Source organism: Amblyomma mixtum, chromosome 10 (genome assembly GCF_055824585.1).
Source record: "Amblyomma mixtum isolate Tamu chromosome 10, ASM5582458v1, whole genome shotgun sequence".
Classification (NCBI taxonomy): Eukaryota; Metazoa; Arthropoda; class Arachnida; order Ixodida; family Ixodidae; genus Amblyomma; species Amblyomma mixtum.
Genome location: NC_143021.1, coordinates 8,960,795 through 8,976,393, shown reverse-complemented (window position 1 = coordinate 8,976,393; position 15,599 = coordinate 8,960,795). Strand labels below are relative to the sequence as shown.

The 15,599-nt window shown below is 51.2% G+C and overlaps 1 protein-coding gene across 1 annotated transcript in view; it reads right to left on the bottom strand.

Annotated features, from left to right (window-relative positions):
• Notum (palmitoleoyl-protein carboxylesterase notum) overlaps positions 1–15,599 on the bottom strand; it is a 113,355-nt gene that overhangs the window by 18,682 nt on the left and 79,074 nt on the right. The window contains exon 8 of the mRNA XM_089562453.1: positions 14,921–15,021. Within this exon, the coding sequence (XP_089418579.1) occupies positions 14,921–15,021 (101 nt within the window). The remainder of the gene's footprint in view (positions 1–14,920; positions 15,022–15,599) is intronic.

Here is a 15,599-nt window from a genome sequence, read left to right as displayed (position 1 = left end):
GCGATAAAACTTGAGGATCTCCGCAGACACAAACGGTGTTCCGTTGTCCGACACTACCTTGCGCGGCAGGCCGAACGTTGCAAATAGTGATCGGAGGTTGTCAATGACTGCTGCCGAAGTCGTCTGTCCCATTTGCCTTATCTCAAGCCACTTTGTGTAGGCATCTACGACCACAAGGAAAGTGCAGCCCTCAATTGGTCCTGCAAAATCAATGTGCAGTGTGTGCCATGGTGTGTCTGGCTTTTCCCATTCTGGGACAGGAGCTTTCGGCGGGGCGCTCCGGCTGCTCTGGCAAGGCTTGCATTCTCGCACCACTGTTTCGATGTCGTTGTCAATGCCAGGCCACCACATGTAGCTTCTGGCACACTTTTTCATTGCAACGATGCCCCGATGTCCGGCGTGGATGAGAGACATAGCTTGTGCGCGTAGTTCTCTCGGCATCACAACTCGGGACCCAAATATGATGCAGCCGCGATGGGTGCTCAACTCTGTAGCTCGCCTGCGGTAAGCGTCGAAGTTGTCCCCTTTGAGTTTATGCACGTTGCCTTGTTGAACAGCTGTGTAAACTAGCCGGAGAGCTGCGCACTTCTGCGTAGATGCTGCAACTGTGCCTGCTGTAATCGGAGGTTCTGGCAGTGCTTCGAACATCAGAACGTCTCCTGGTGGAAATGGTTCGTCAACAGTTGCGTCTAGTGGCAGACGGCTTAGCGCATCGGCGTTTTGATGTTTACTCCCATTGCGGTAGACCAGAGCGTAGTCGTACGCTGAGAGTTTGATGCACCAACGTGTCATTCGCGGAGACAAAGTTGGTGGCATAGGCCTTTGTGGTCCCAGAATGCCCAATAGCGGTCGGTGATCGGTTATAAAGGTCACCTTCCGGCCGGCAATGTACTGGTGAAAATGTGTCGCTGCGTAGACGATGGCTAGCCCTTCTTTGTCAAGTTGCGCGTAGTTGCGTTCTGCTTGCGACAACGTACGTGAGGCGAAGGCGATGGGAGCTTCCCTTCCTTGCTCGTCAGTTTGCGATAGAACCGCGCCGACTCCGTACGGTGATGCGTCGCAAGCCAAAAGCAGAGGCTTCCTTTCGTCGTAGTGGCGGAGGACTGTACATCTTCGAATCAGGTCTTTCAGGGCATCGAATGACCGCTGATGGCGTGGCGACCATGTCCATGTCACATCTTTCCGAAGGAGTTGGTATAAGTCGTTGGCCACGGTAGCTCTTTGTTCCAAGAACCGGTCGTAGAACGTCAAGAGTCCGAGAAAAGCCTGTAGCTCCTGCTTGTTTGTTGGAGCTCGTGCTTCTGTGATCGCTCGCACTTTGTCCTCGGTAGGGTGAATGCCTTCCGCATCAATTCGGTGTCCCAGAAATTGCACCTCTGGCACCGCAAAACAGCACTTCGATTTGCTTATGCACAAATTAGCGTTTGCTAGCCTTTCGAGAACGAGCTCTAGGCGCACTGCATGCTCTTCAGTGGAAGTGCCACTGATGATGACATCGTCAAGGTAGACACAAACTCCTGGGATGCCCTGAAGCACTGTCTCCATGAATTTTTGAAATATGGCCGGGGCTGCAGCTACGCCAAAAGGCAGTCGCTTGACTTTGTACAAGCCTTTCAGTGTGTTAATTGCCAATAATTCAGCAGTTGACTCGCTCACCTTCAGCTGCTGATACGCCTGGGTGAGGTCCAATGTGCTGAAGACCCTTGCGCCACGCAGTACACTGAATACTTCTTCAGGTGTCGGTAGCGGGTAAGAGGACGCTTTAGTCGCAAGATTGACGGTGCTCCGGTAGTCTCCGCAGAGGCGTATGGTTCCGTTCTTCTTGCGAACTACGACAAGTGGTGTGGCCCATTCTGAATGCTGCGTCGGCTCGATGACACCTTGCTGCTCCAGTTTGTCCAACTCTTTTTCAACTGAATCTCGGAGAGCAAACGGCACCGGCCTGGCCTTCAGAAATTTGGGTTGCGCGTTGTCCAACAACTCCAGTGTGACCGGGGGCCCTTCGTTTCCTGGAATCTCTTCCGAGAATACTCTTTCGTATTTCTCTTGCAGTTGCTCAACCATGTTCTGGCTCGGCGTCTGGTGTATGCCGCATATCATCACGCCTAGTGGAGAAAACCAGTTTCTCCCTAGAAGGCTTGATCCTGTGCCCTTCACAACAAGCAGAGGTAGCGTATGGGTCTGGCCGTTGTAGTTAACCTGCACGTTGGCAGAGCCCAATAGTGGCAGATTCTGTCCTGACCACGTTCGCAGGTGCGTGTCGTCTTGTTGCAGGGCGGGTGCGTCAGATGGCCATGAAGTTCGGAACGTGTCCTCACTGATCAGAGTACAGGCTGCGCCGGAGTCCACCTCGAACTTAATCAGCTGGTGATGTACGCTTACTTCTGTAAAAATCTTCGGTCGCGTGCCGAGATTCATGGTGTTCAGGTCGTACAACACAGATGGTGTTGCTGATGTTGTTCCATGGAGATCAGATAGCGGTGTATTCTCTGAGGCGTTGACGCTGTGATTAGGCTGGGAAGGTGACTTTATCTTGGCAAGTCTCCGTTTCGTAATGCATGCTCTTTCGATATGCCCTCGCTTGTGGCAAAAATTACACGTGGCTGACTGGAATCGACATCCCTGGGGGTTGTGTTGGTCGTCACACCGCCAGCAGCGTTGTGCCTTTTTGACCGATTTTACAACAACAGAAGGCTTGCGCACCTGGTTGCTTGTCTGGTGTACCGGCTCGGTGTTCCGGCGAATCCCTCTCTGCTGGTGACCGGCGCTCTCCGCTCGAACGGCGATGTCGTAAGCTTTGCTGAATGTGAGGTCCTTCTCAGCGAACAGGCGCTGCTGCAGTGACTCGTCACTCAGTCCGCACACAAATCTGTCGCGTAACATCACGTCCAAGGGAAGCATGGTGGTGTTAGCAGAAGAAGCTGCGTCTCCCTCCTGCCCGGTAGCTGTTGTCGACAGCGTTCCAAAATTGCAGTCGGCAGCGAGCTTCTTGAGCGCGGCTACGTAGGCGCTCACAGTTTCTCCTCCCAGTTGATCTCGTCGTTGGAAGCGAGCCCGGCTGTAGACCTCGGATGGCCTTGGGTCGTAGTGCTTTTGCAGCGCTTTTACGATGTCGTCGTAAGACACTGCCGCTGGTGTGCTTGGCTGAATAAGGGCGCAGACAGTATCGTAGGTCTGCTCCCCGCACAGCGTCAGCAGGTTGGCCCTCTTCAAGGCTGGGTCTGTGATGTTGTTAGCTTCAAAGTAGAACTGAAGGCGTCCAACCCACGATGACCACGATGAGCCGTTGAATTCTGGTATCTGATTGGGAAACCCTCGCGTAGCCATGGCTTGTCAATAGCGTTGCGTAGCGCGGGTCGAATCCACTTTCTCGTCGCCACTGTCGTGTCCGGTCGCTGTGTTGAATGCAGCGAAAGACGCACACGGTACTTTTAGACTTCGTTTATTTAAAGCCGATGAGGGTGCGACCAGCGTCGACCGAGGCAGGAGCCGAACTGGCCGCCCGAAAAAAGGAGGGAGTGGAGAAGCGTCCACGGCAGGGAGTGGCTTCCCAGAACAGGAGGAGGGTGCGGGGGCGCACCGTGGGGGGGCATCCGGCGACAGCGTGCGACGAGGGGCAAGCGGTCGTTAGGAGGGGATGCGAGTGGTCGTTAGGAGGAGGATTGAGTGGTCGTTAGGAGGAGGATGCGAACTGTCGTTAGGAGGGGAATGCGAGTGGTCGTTAGGAGGGGGCGCACACACACAAAAGCAATAAGGGGACACAACACTTTCCCAGGGCAGAGAATAAACAGGAGGTGACAGGGGGGTTGTAGAAAGACAAAAAGGTGAGTGAGACGCAGGAAGAAGGGTGGTAATAGACCACACCAACTAAATATTTAAGGAGGGTGGAGGGGATGTCAAGTGGCTCCACGAGCACGTCGCTGCGTACATAAATAGACGCAAGTGGTGTGGACGTAGTGGCACGGTAGGCGCGGTAGCCTGGGACAGTGCGGGCAGTCCGAGTCTCCTGGAGAAGGATAAAATGGGGCAGGGAGGGGCGGGTTAGGAGATACTGGTGGAGGGGGTTCTTATTGTGGCGAAGATTTCGGCAGTTCCACTGCACAATCTCGAGGTCCTCGCCAAACGCCATTATGATAGTGGAGAGGTAGAGGCTCGCGATGGTACGCGTTCCTTCTTTTTTGCTGGGGGCAGTGACTCATGGACGGATTGGAGCATAGAAGTGAAGGATTCCAATTGCTTTGATTGTGCCTGGAGGGTGGTAAGAATCTGGAGAACCGATGTCTCTAGCTGAACCAAGCGAGTGTGGTGTGCCTGGTAAACACTCTGTACGCAACGGACAGTAAACTGATCAGCCTGTAATTTTTCATGTCCTTGACGTCCCCTTTCTTACGAATTTAGATAATGTTAGCGTTCTTCCACTATAAGGGGCGTCATATTACAGAGCTTCGGATAATTTCAATCACCTGGGATTCTTTAACGTGCACTGTGGTCGGAGAGCACACGGGCCTATAGCATTTCGACTTCAGTGAAATGCGACCATCGCAGCCGGCGTCGACCTCGCGTTTTTCGAAATCAGTAGTCGAGTACCGCACCACTGAGGCACCGCGGTGGACTGGTACCATACCGAGGGAAGCGTGCAACAAAATTTGTGTTCTCTCTCTGTCAAGGAGGCGGAACATCACAGAGCAGCCTTTGCCAGCCATGCCAGCAGCTCGCGCTATGACGTAAGCCACGACTCCCTATTAGTGGCGCCACGTCTCGCGCCGACTACGGGAACAGAGGCGTTTGAAAAGGTCGCATGGAGTAGAGAGAGGTGCGGCTGGCAATTAATTCTGGAGTACTCAGCTCCAATTTATTTGATTGTCACGAAAACAGAATAAACGGTCGGCTTTTACAGGACGACGCAACATCCATAGCTACCGCAAAACCCATATCACCTTCGGCACATGGCTTTAAGAGCACCGAAAGCAAGAACAAATTACGGGTTCAAAACTATTAGATACCATGTGACTACCTTTCTGAATGAAAGCAGAAATTTTTATGACCTCTTATATCAATGCAGAAGTCAAAAAATATACAAAAGAAAAGTGATTGCACTGTTGACTGCATGACTTTCCTGTACATCCTGTTACATACTGTAAATTGATAACAGTTAACATGATTCTATATATTTTTTTTCCTTTTATACCTCTCTGTATCCAACAACATGCATCTCCTTTCGTTCAAATTTAAGCAGTGCTAACTTTTAGGACGAATACACAAAGGACATGACAGGACGGGCGCTGACTCCAACTATGTTTGCACAACCAACTAGCCCCGCAACGTGTTTTACTAAGCATGCATCTCAACAAATCTGAAGCTACTGTATCATTACTGTACATTTTTTTTAACATGCCAACAAGTGTCACGGTGACCGCTATATTTATTATATTTGTTTCTTTGTGTGTATGTGCCGAATAAAATTTGTTTACCGTAGAGAGGAAGGCCCTCGTCAGGCACCACGCCTTTTGGCCTCCTTCCTGAAGTGTATGTTCACTTCAAATAAAATGTTTTTCAATTCAGTTCAATCAGCTCTATCCAAAAACAGAGATCGCTGCGGCACCCGCACTGGAGAAATGCGTAAGCATGACGTCACACCTTATAACGTCACACCTTATGACGTCACATCAGCTCGTCGACATACACTTCCACACTTTTCAAGTCAACTGAGGTTGTGACCGCAAGTCGAGACCCTCAAACCGGAAGTCGATCACTTATCGATCACTTATCGATACTTTATCGATACCACAATTGTCGTACTTAAGTTCCAATTGCACATCTAATTTTTCAATTGATTGATGGTAAAACATTTTATTCGCCGGAAAGAGCTTGGTAAGAGGTCGCGTTAAGTGGTCGAGAGTACGCAGCCCTCGACGACTTTGTCAGCCCACTCAACCGCCAAAACTTGCGTTCTGAGGTCAGAGCTAGCCAGCACGGTCTCCCACCGCTCGAGAGAAGGAGCAGTAACTAGATCACCCGGAGGTGGCTCTATTTTGTAGTCCCACAGGATGTGATCATAGGTGGCTCGTTGGCCACAGTGTTTACAGTTTGAGCTGTAAAGATCTGGATAAATGTGCGCCAGGAGTGATGGGGTGCATATCGATCTCGTCTGTAGACGACGCCACGTAACCTCTTGCTCTTTAGTCAGGCTTTTGTCCGAAGGGGGGAAAATTCTCTTCTCTAGTTTAAAATGATTGGTGAGATCATGATATGTGATCATGGAGTCCTTCGCGAAATTCAGGGAGCCAGACTCATCCACTGTCCGGTCGACGAAACCTCGGGCTTTATTGTGGGCTGCCTCCTTCCCCGGATTCCCCGAATGGGCAGGGACCCATATCAATTCGGAATAATTTGGTGAGAATTTGGTTGCGTTAAGGATTATAAGGGAGGTGTTTGTAATTCGCCCTCTTGCGAAATTATTGATACCCATTTTGGAATCGCTGAGGATGGTGCTCTCTTGGGTATGCGCTAGGGCGAGGGCTATAGCCGCCTCTTCTGCCCTTTCAGAGGATTTCGTTTTGATTGTTGCCGATACGATGTGATCACCATTATCGTTCACAGCCACCATTGCAAAAGCATTGGTATGTTTGTAGTCTGCCGCATCTACATAAAGTTTTCCAGCGCACTGTCTGTATTTATTATGTAAGGCTTTGGCTTGTGCTTGTCTTTTACCCTCATGGTGTAAGGGATGCATGTGTTTGGGGAGTGGTTTGATTAGTAGGGCCGTCCTATAGTTGCGGGGTAAGTCTACTTTAGCATCTCTATTCGTAGGTTGAAAGTTAATTCCGAGCCTGGCAAGAATACTCCTGCCAGTTCTGAAATTGGCTAATCTCGCTGTTTGAGCTATTAAATGGGCTTCTTTCAGTTCATTGTAGGTGTTGAGTATTGCTAACCTCATAAGCCTTTCGGTTGAGGCATTTAGTGGGAGTCCTAACGCAGACTTATAGGCCTGCCGTATCATGATATCCAATTTGTCCATTTCTGCATTCGTAAATTTGAGATAAGGGGTGGCATAGAGTATCCTGCTTAGCGCAAAGACCTGCACTAGTCGGCGTAAATCTCTTTACCTCACCCCTTGTCTGCGATGAGCTATGCGGCGGATTAATCGCGCCGTCGCTCCTACCGTGCGTTTCAGCGTAGTGAGTGTGTCAGTCTTCTTTCCATTTGTTTGTAAATACAACCCCAGTTTCAAACTTCACGCCACACTTTGCCTTCAAATTTGGCGCCCCGCGTTGCCTCCGCCCACACTTACGGTCACGTATTACCACAATTCCGACGTTTTCAAAATTGGCGCCACTTTTTCTCCGGCCCCGCCCACCTTTTGGACATTTCTTGCTCCAATTAACTAATTAACCCACCTCAACCCCCCGACTTCCCGCACGAGATTTTTTGATGCTCTATTCGATGGTGCCATCCTTTTTCGCATAAACCGATTCGTTCGGACGTAATCGTGCGGACACGCTCGTAATGACCCGAAACCGCAAACATAGCCATACATGCTTACGCATTAACAAAGCTCGCCCATATGCTTCCACCCACCCGTTAAGCTGTAGCCGTTTCAGTTAGCCTGACTGGTGGGTGTTTTTTTAAGAGTGGAAAAGAAATAGAGGCGCAATGTGCTAAACAAAGTTGCAGGTTCCATTCCATGCCAAGCCATGCCAACTGCGAGTAAAGAGACAATTTGGGACAGTTGGTATAGCCTTTTTGCAATGGATAGCATTAACTTTGACAGAACGACCTGGCAAAAAGAGATGACAAACAGAACGAGCGCTTGTTGGCCATCTCTGTGTCCCAGGTCGTTCTGTCAAAGTTAACGCTATCCAGTGCAAAAAAGTGCAAACTGCACGGATGCCAGCGGTTTTCCCTTCGGTTCCGGAGTTCAGATCCAGTGAACAGGGATGCCAGTTGTTTGGGTAGCGATAATGGTTTAGCGTCCATATTTCTGCAAATCTTTGTAGTATTTGTTTTGTAGAAGAAGGACGTCGGGGACGGCGTCCAGGTCGGCGAAGAAGCGGGGTGATCAAGACCAACACGATAAGCGCGATGGCAATTCCACAACTGCTTCTTCGGCTGCGTCCAGTCAAGGGGTCCATCTTCTTCTTCACAATGCCGCCCCCCCCCCCCCCGCAGAGAAAAATGAGCCATCCTGTCGACTTAAGGGGTTGAAGATACGATGGGGTCGTAGAACTGCTTAAGGCGCTGCACGTCTGCAGTTTGCGGGCCACGGCACCGAAAGTGAGAAGGTGGTGTAAGAGGCTCAACAATGTAATTGACTGGCGAAGTGCGCTCGACTGCTTCTACTTCGTCTGCGTCCAGCGAAGGGGTCCATCTTCTTCACAGTTTGTTCATTCTTCAAAGCTGCCGGAACACCACTTTACCGCTTGGTTGTGATGCACGACTCTTAACAGATTTTTTTCGATTGATCGCATCCAGAAGGAGACAAGCCTACGTTGTTCCAGAGTGTTCTAGTAATTTTGCATGCTTTATCTCGAAAGTTCGCTATCAGCTTTAAATTGAGCCCCACCGAGAGCGGCGGACAATCCGTTCGACGACCGCCGAGTACGCTTCTTGCTACGCTGCCGCCGAGTGATTCAGTACTTCGTGGGAGTAAGTCAGCCCAAATAAAGAGTTTTCTTTAGAAGACAATTTCTGGATTGCAGTCACCACTCTCTGGACTGCAGTCACCACTACGTGACATCTGGTGAAGGTGCTAACGGGCGTCCCTGTCGACATCACCACCTGGGAGCCGCCAAAGCAGGCCGAGCCGTTTCGAAGCAGATCACGAGAAAGCCGCAGAAGCCGTCCCAACCGCAGACTAAGTGCGAAGCAGCCGTGGTCTCCAGAGGCGTTCACCTGAATACGGACTACTGCCGGACTGCAAGCGTGCAAAGGACACCTCAAGGGCAACGTGAGCCATGGCTACGACACTAGCCTCCATAGTTTTGCGCAGCCCCAACAGCCGCCCAAGTTTAATGGTTATCCCGGGCTAGGATCCTGCAGAATGGCTGGAACAGTTTGATCATGCCACCGCGTTCAACAGTTGGACGACCAGACTAAACTGAACCATGTTTTCTTCGCCTTGGAAATACCAGCGAGAATTCCGCTAGAAAACCACGAGGCTTCTCTAGTGACATGGGAATTGTTTAAGTGGGAGTTCCTGAAGGCATTCACAAGAATCGTCAGGAAAGAAAGAGCTCAGGTGCTTCTACAGGCACGCATCCAGCACCCGAAGGAGATAGTTACCGCATACGTAGAAGACATGAAGCATCTTTTCGACGTGTCGATCCTGACATGACGGAAGAGAAGAAGGTGGAGCTTCTGATGCGTGGTGCTAAAGAGGCACTTTTTATTGGTATGACCCCTAAGCAACCGAAGACCGTCACTGAGTTCACTAGCGAAGCAGTCACCTGTTGAGGAGGCTTTGGAAGCACAAGTCCGCCATTTCTCTCCACAGCTGCAAGTGACCTAAACAACCCTCTCGAATGACGCAGCATTCGGAGGAAACCTGCGGGATGTCATCCACAAAATAGTACGGCAAGAGCTACGTCGCCTGCTACCATCTTCCAACCAGTCTCATGTTGCGACCCCCGCCGCGGTGGCTCAGTGGTTACGGCGTTCGGCTGCTGACCCGAAAGACGCGGGTTCGATCCCGGCCGCGGTGGCTGAATTTCGATGAGGGCGAAATTCTAGAGGCCCGTGTGCTGTGCGATGGCAGTGCACGTTAAGGAACCCCAGGTAGTCGAAATTTCCGGAGCCCTTCACTACGTCGCCCCTCATAGCCTGAGTTCCTTCGGGACGTTAAACACCAGTAACCTAACCTCATGTTGCGACCCTTGAAGAAATCGTCCGCGAAGTACAGCGTGAGCTTGGCTCCCCGTCATCTTTGCCTCCAGCTGAAGCTCCAGCCTTAACCTACGCCGCTGCACTACGCAGTCCTAAGCCCCAATGATACAGCCGAAGTCCACCTCTTCGACGTGAACCAGCTGTTCCCGAACGCCGCCCCCCTGTCATTGCCCGCCCATCCTGCGAACAACGCCCAAGGTCCAAGAATAGGGACGCCTGGAGCACTTCTGACAACCGCCCGCTGTGCTTCCATTGCGGTGAAGCCGGTCACATTCTTCGTCACTGCCCGTACCACCCTATCGGTCTTCGTGGTTTTCCCTTTGACGCGCCACGACCACGCTTCGGCCAACGTCCGCAAGATATTGACGAGTACCTGCCTTGTGAGGAGTATGCGCCCAACCGCCTTTCGCGCTCCCCATCACCGTCAGCGTAGCGTTTCGCGTCCCTACGCCGCAGCTATGCAGCCGCGATACGAGGAAGGTCTCCCAGCCCCCGTAGGGAAAACTAAAGACAGCAATCGAAACGCCGAAGACCCTCCAACGACCACGCCTCATGAAGATGCCGCCTCCGACACGCCGACGCCGCATACAATGAAAACCTCGGCCACGAAGCGAACCACCTTCAGAACGATGCCGCCAGTCAGAAAAGTTTTGACGACAGGCCCTGCCCACAATTCACATACCCGACAAAGCCGTGATCCGACGCCGAGGACGACGTGCAACCCAAGAGCCAGGACAACTGACTCAGAAGTGGTTATCGACGGCCGAAAAGTTACCGCTCCAGTCGACACAGGAGCCAATTATTCGGTGATGAATGGAACACTCGCGGCGCAGCTGAGGCAAGTCACGACCGCTTCAGACGGCCCAAAATTTCGCACCGCAGCGGGCCCCCTCATTGCGCCATCAGGTCGATGCACAGAGCAAGTGGTAGCCAAGGGACACACCTATCCTGCGACATTCTTTGTGATACGGCAATATTCTTTTGAAGTGATCTTGGGCATGGATTTCTTTACTGAGCTTCAGGTGATCATCGATCTGCGATCCAAGCTGATCACGCTTTTGATGAACGACGCCATGTCTTCGATGAGGACTCCGGAACATCACGTTGTCCTGAGTGTCCTGGAGGAACAAGTAAGCGTCCCACCCCGCTCAAGCGTCACCGCCACCGTAGGCGGCACGGAAGCTGAAGCCATCATGGACGAAAACATGCACTTGCTTCTAGACCGAGGAATCGGCCCCGCAAGAGGCATCGCACATTTGCGCAATGGCCAAGCCGAAGTGCTGCTGACTAACTCCAGCGAAGAATACCGGCACATTAACAAAGGAACGACGATAGCTTTGCTGGACGAAATATCCGACGTACGAGACTCCTTGGCCCTCTCTGACCCATCCGCAGAAGATTCGCCTGACCAAGAGAACTCGCCCACTTTCGACTTCAACCCAAACCTGTCCCAGAAGAGACAGCAGCAGATCTGAAATCTGCGTCAAAGCTACAGCGACTGTTTCACGCAATCGCCAAAGGTCCGACAAACGCCAGTTGCCAAGCATCGCATTATAACCGAGCAGCACATACGACCTCACCGACAAGGCCCTATTGTGTGCCGCCGCGAGAACGACAAGCCATCCGCGACCAAGTGGAAGAAATGCTTCGCGACGACGTCATCCCACCCTCAAAGAGCCCCCGGGGTGGCACGGGTTGTTCTAGTGAGAAACAGACGGCGCACTTCGATTCTAGGTCGATTACCGCCGCTAAAAAGGCTTCGAAGAGTGCTAGACGCAATCAAGTCGCTCGGCCCATCTGTGAAAGCAGAGAGGTGTCACTTTGCCTATGAAGAGGTTATGTTTCTAGGCCATATCGTTAGCAAGGAGGGAGTACGCTCAGACCCGCAGAAAACAGCTGCTATCGCATTGTTTCCAACGCCGGCCGATAAGAAAGCTGTGCGGAGATTCCTCGCGCTGTGCGCGTATTACCGACGATTTTTCGCGCATTGCCGGGCTTTTGACCCATCTGAAAAAGGCAGACGTGCCCTTTAAATGGGAAGCGCAGCAAGTGGAAGCCTTCAAGGAACTTCAGCGTCGTTTACAGTTCCCACCGATCCTCGCGCACTTTGATGAAAACGCTGAGACAAATTCATACCGACACAAGCAGCGTGGGCCTAGGCGTCGTCCTCGTTCAGAAAGCTGGTGGACTGGAGAGGGCAGTCGCATACGCTAGCCGTTCCCTGTCCAAGGCCGAGGCTAAGTATTCTACAACTCAGGAGTGCCTTGCCATCATATGGGCTACGTCGAAATTCCACCCCTACAAGTACGGACAACTTTTCAAGGTGGTCAGCGATCACCACGCACTGGGCAGGTTTGGCAGTTTGAAGGACCCTCCAGCCGCCTCGCTCGATGGAGCCTGCGCTTCCAGGAGTTTGACGTTGCCATCGTTTACAAATCCGGGCGCAAGCACTCTGACGCCGAGTGCCTGTCACGAGCCCCTGTAAATGAACCGCCGCCGGACGACGATGAGGACGCCTTCCTGGGACCCATCAGCTCCAGCTCTTCTGCACAACTGCAACGCTCAGACCCCTACCTAAAAGGCCTCATCGAGTACTTAGAAGGCAAGGTTTCTCACATCCCGCCTCGTTCAAGCGAGGATTGTCTTCAAGCGAGGATTGTCCTCATTCTATGTCCTGAATGATGTCCTCATCAAGAAGAAATTCGTAGTGAAAAAAACAGCCTACCTGCTTGTTGTACCTACAAGTATGCACGAAGAAGTTGTTCAGGCCTCACACGACGAGCCGGCAGCCGGAGATCTTGGGGTTTCTAGCACCCTCCGCCGCATTCAAGGCAAGTATTACTGGCCCCAACTGTCTGCCGATGTCGCACATTATGTGAAAACCTATCGACATTGTCAGCGACGAGAGAACCCTCTCTCCGACCAGCAGAATTTCTGAACCCCTTTGACCCCCCCCCCCCCAAGACCCTTTCAGCAGATCGGCATGAAGTTGCTTAGCCCTTTGTCGAAGTTAATGTCTGGAGATAAGTGGATCATCATAGGGACAGACTACTTGACCCGCTACGTAAAGGCAATGCCTTACTGAGCGGAACAGCACCAGAAGTCGCCAAATTTTTCGAGTGCATTCTGTGACATCGCACCCCGATGTACTCATCACGGACAGAGGAACAGCATTCACGGCGGAACTGACGCAAGCCATCCTGCATTACAGCCAAACCAGCCACCGGAGGACAACTGCATACCATCCGCAGACAAATGGACTGACCAAGCGCCTGAACAAAACCATCGCCGATATGCTCGTCATGTATGTAGATGCCGAACACAATACCTGGGACGTCATCCGTCCTTAGATCGTGTGCGCCTACAACACCGCTGTGCAGGAGACCACCCAGATGACAACTTTCAGGCTTCCCATGGCAGGGAGGCCACGACCACGCTAGACGCGATGGTGCCCAACGTTACCGAAGAAGATAACGTCGACGTTGCCGCCTACGTTCAACACGCAGAAGCCCGAAGACTTGACCAATTAAGGATCAAAAACCAGCAGCGGACCGACGCCAGGAGCAACACCTACGAAGAAGCAACGCGGAATACAAGCCAGGAGACCGAGTCTGGGTTTTGACGCCCATTCGCCGCCGCGGATTGACTGAAAAGCTTTCGCGCCGCTATTTCGGCCCGTACAAGGTTCTTCGTCGGCTAGGTGAACTGGACTACAAAGTCGTCCCTCAGCAAATGACTGCATCCCAGCAACGCCGCGTACGACCAGAAGGTGTCCATGTTGTCCGCGCTGAAGGACGCTTTCTTTCCACACACTGTATATTTTTCCACATTGCGTTAGTTACTTGTAGTCGCCTTCTAAAGCATCGAGTCGAAGCTTCTTTGAGAGGGGAGCAATGCCGCGAATCGTTGTAGTGTTTTTGTTCATTCTTCAAAGCTACCGGCACACTGCTTTATCGCTTTGTTTGTGATGCAAGACGAGCCTAGATTTATCTCGATTGATCGCATCCAGGCGGAGCCGATTCTACGGTGTTCCAGAAAGTTCTATTAACTTTCCAAGCTTTATCTGGAAAGTTGGCTATCAGCTTTAAAAATTGCACGGCAGAGAGCGGTGGGCGTTTTGTTCGACGACCGCCGAGCTCACCTCTTTCTGCGTCGCCGCCGAGTGATTGTGCTCTCCGCGGGCGCAAGCCAGCCCAAATAAAGAGTTCTGTTTCGAAGCAATGCTTTTGTGCTCACCGGAGTGCCGTCACCGCTACGTGACAGTACGGTATGGTTTCCGGAAAATTTTTCCCTTTTCGTTTCTCCGAGTGTCGGATTGACGGAATTGAGCCTGCATTGGTTTACATTGTCTGGTGTATTCTTAATGAGGCGTAATTCAAATGCCACTGTTTCGGTGCTGGCAGGATGCCATTTTTCTGGTTTATTTTGTTGTTACCCACACTATCGAGAGTTCCCATGGCTTCCTCCGTCTACGCTTTGCAATTAAACCGCGGCATGCACCATAGATCTCGTTAATGTTCAGTGTGATAACGGCTTTTCATGCGTGCACGGTCTTAAGCGTCGTCACTTAAGGTGGTTGCTGGTGTCAGTAACATTGGAAAGCCGGCATACGACTTCAGCCATGAATAATCTTGCTGGTTCAGTCACACTAATGTGTTGGGCAGATTTCTGCTGAGCGCAGGCCGAAATGTCGCTACTAGAGGCGGTGAGAATGGCAGCAGTCGACGTAGCCCTGCGGGCATATAATCGCTTATTATACCCGTACATTTTGCGGCAGCAGATATTACGTGAATGCGGGCTACAAAGAAGTGCAGCATTTCCCATTAAAACGTTTATTAGCCAAATGTCGATGGTTACTGCACATATCCCTCTCGTTGCAATCGCAGAGCTCCGAGCACTCTGCCAGTTAAAGTGGTGCTAAGCGGCCTATCTAGAGGCAACTACCGAAAGCAGGGAACCGGTATAGGCCCACCTAGTGCATGGAGGCTTTCAGCCTCTATTTATGCACTGTAAACAGAGCTACAAGTAAAAGACATACCTTTCAACGAAGGGTATATTCTGTATCCAAAATAACACCTCCATTGTTCATCTTCTCGGTGAAGTGGCCTACAGCGTTCTGGAACTTGACCGTTCCACAATCTGAAACACAAAGAATCCGGCGTCCGATATGACATATTTCCGTTTGCTGCACGTTTATTTGATTAAAGATTTCTGTCAAGGCATATCAAGAATAAAGCTACGCGCGTCTCAGATGCTTATGCTATTCAGGCACTTTAGTTGGTGATATACGGATTCAATTTATTTAGAACAAATTTCAGAGGCGGTCTGATGGGTTTTTGGGAAGCCCGGTCCTGTTTCATCGATAAATCTTCCGAACGATCTTCCTTGTAAAATACTCAACTTTTCTCGCTGAAAGAAAGGGAGAGGGAGCGAGGGGAGGGGGTGGTTGAATTTGCTTCAGAATATTTATAGTTATTTAATAGTCCTCCTTGTGCTCTAAAAGCTTCAAAATAGTTAATGTGACCATTCTCCACAGCCACCTCGTCTACACACCGATAGATAAAAAAAAAAGTGCAACCATAACAACGCAAGCGAAAAGCGCCAAAGGCATCTTACACAGACTTTCTCACAGTTCTCTGCAAAACAAAGTCTTTTACCAACGACCTGCAGTTACCGTAAATTTCAGTACACAGTTAGCGGGCGATACATATTGAATA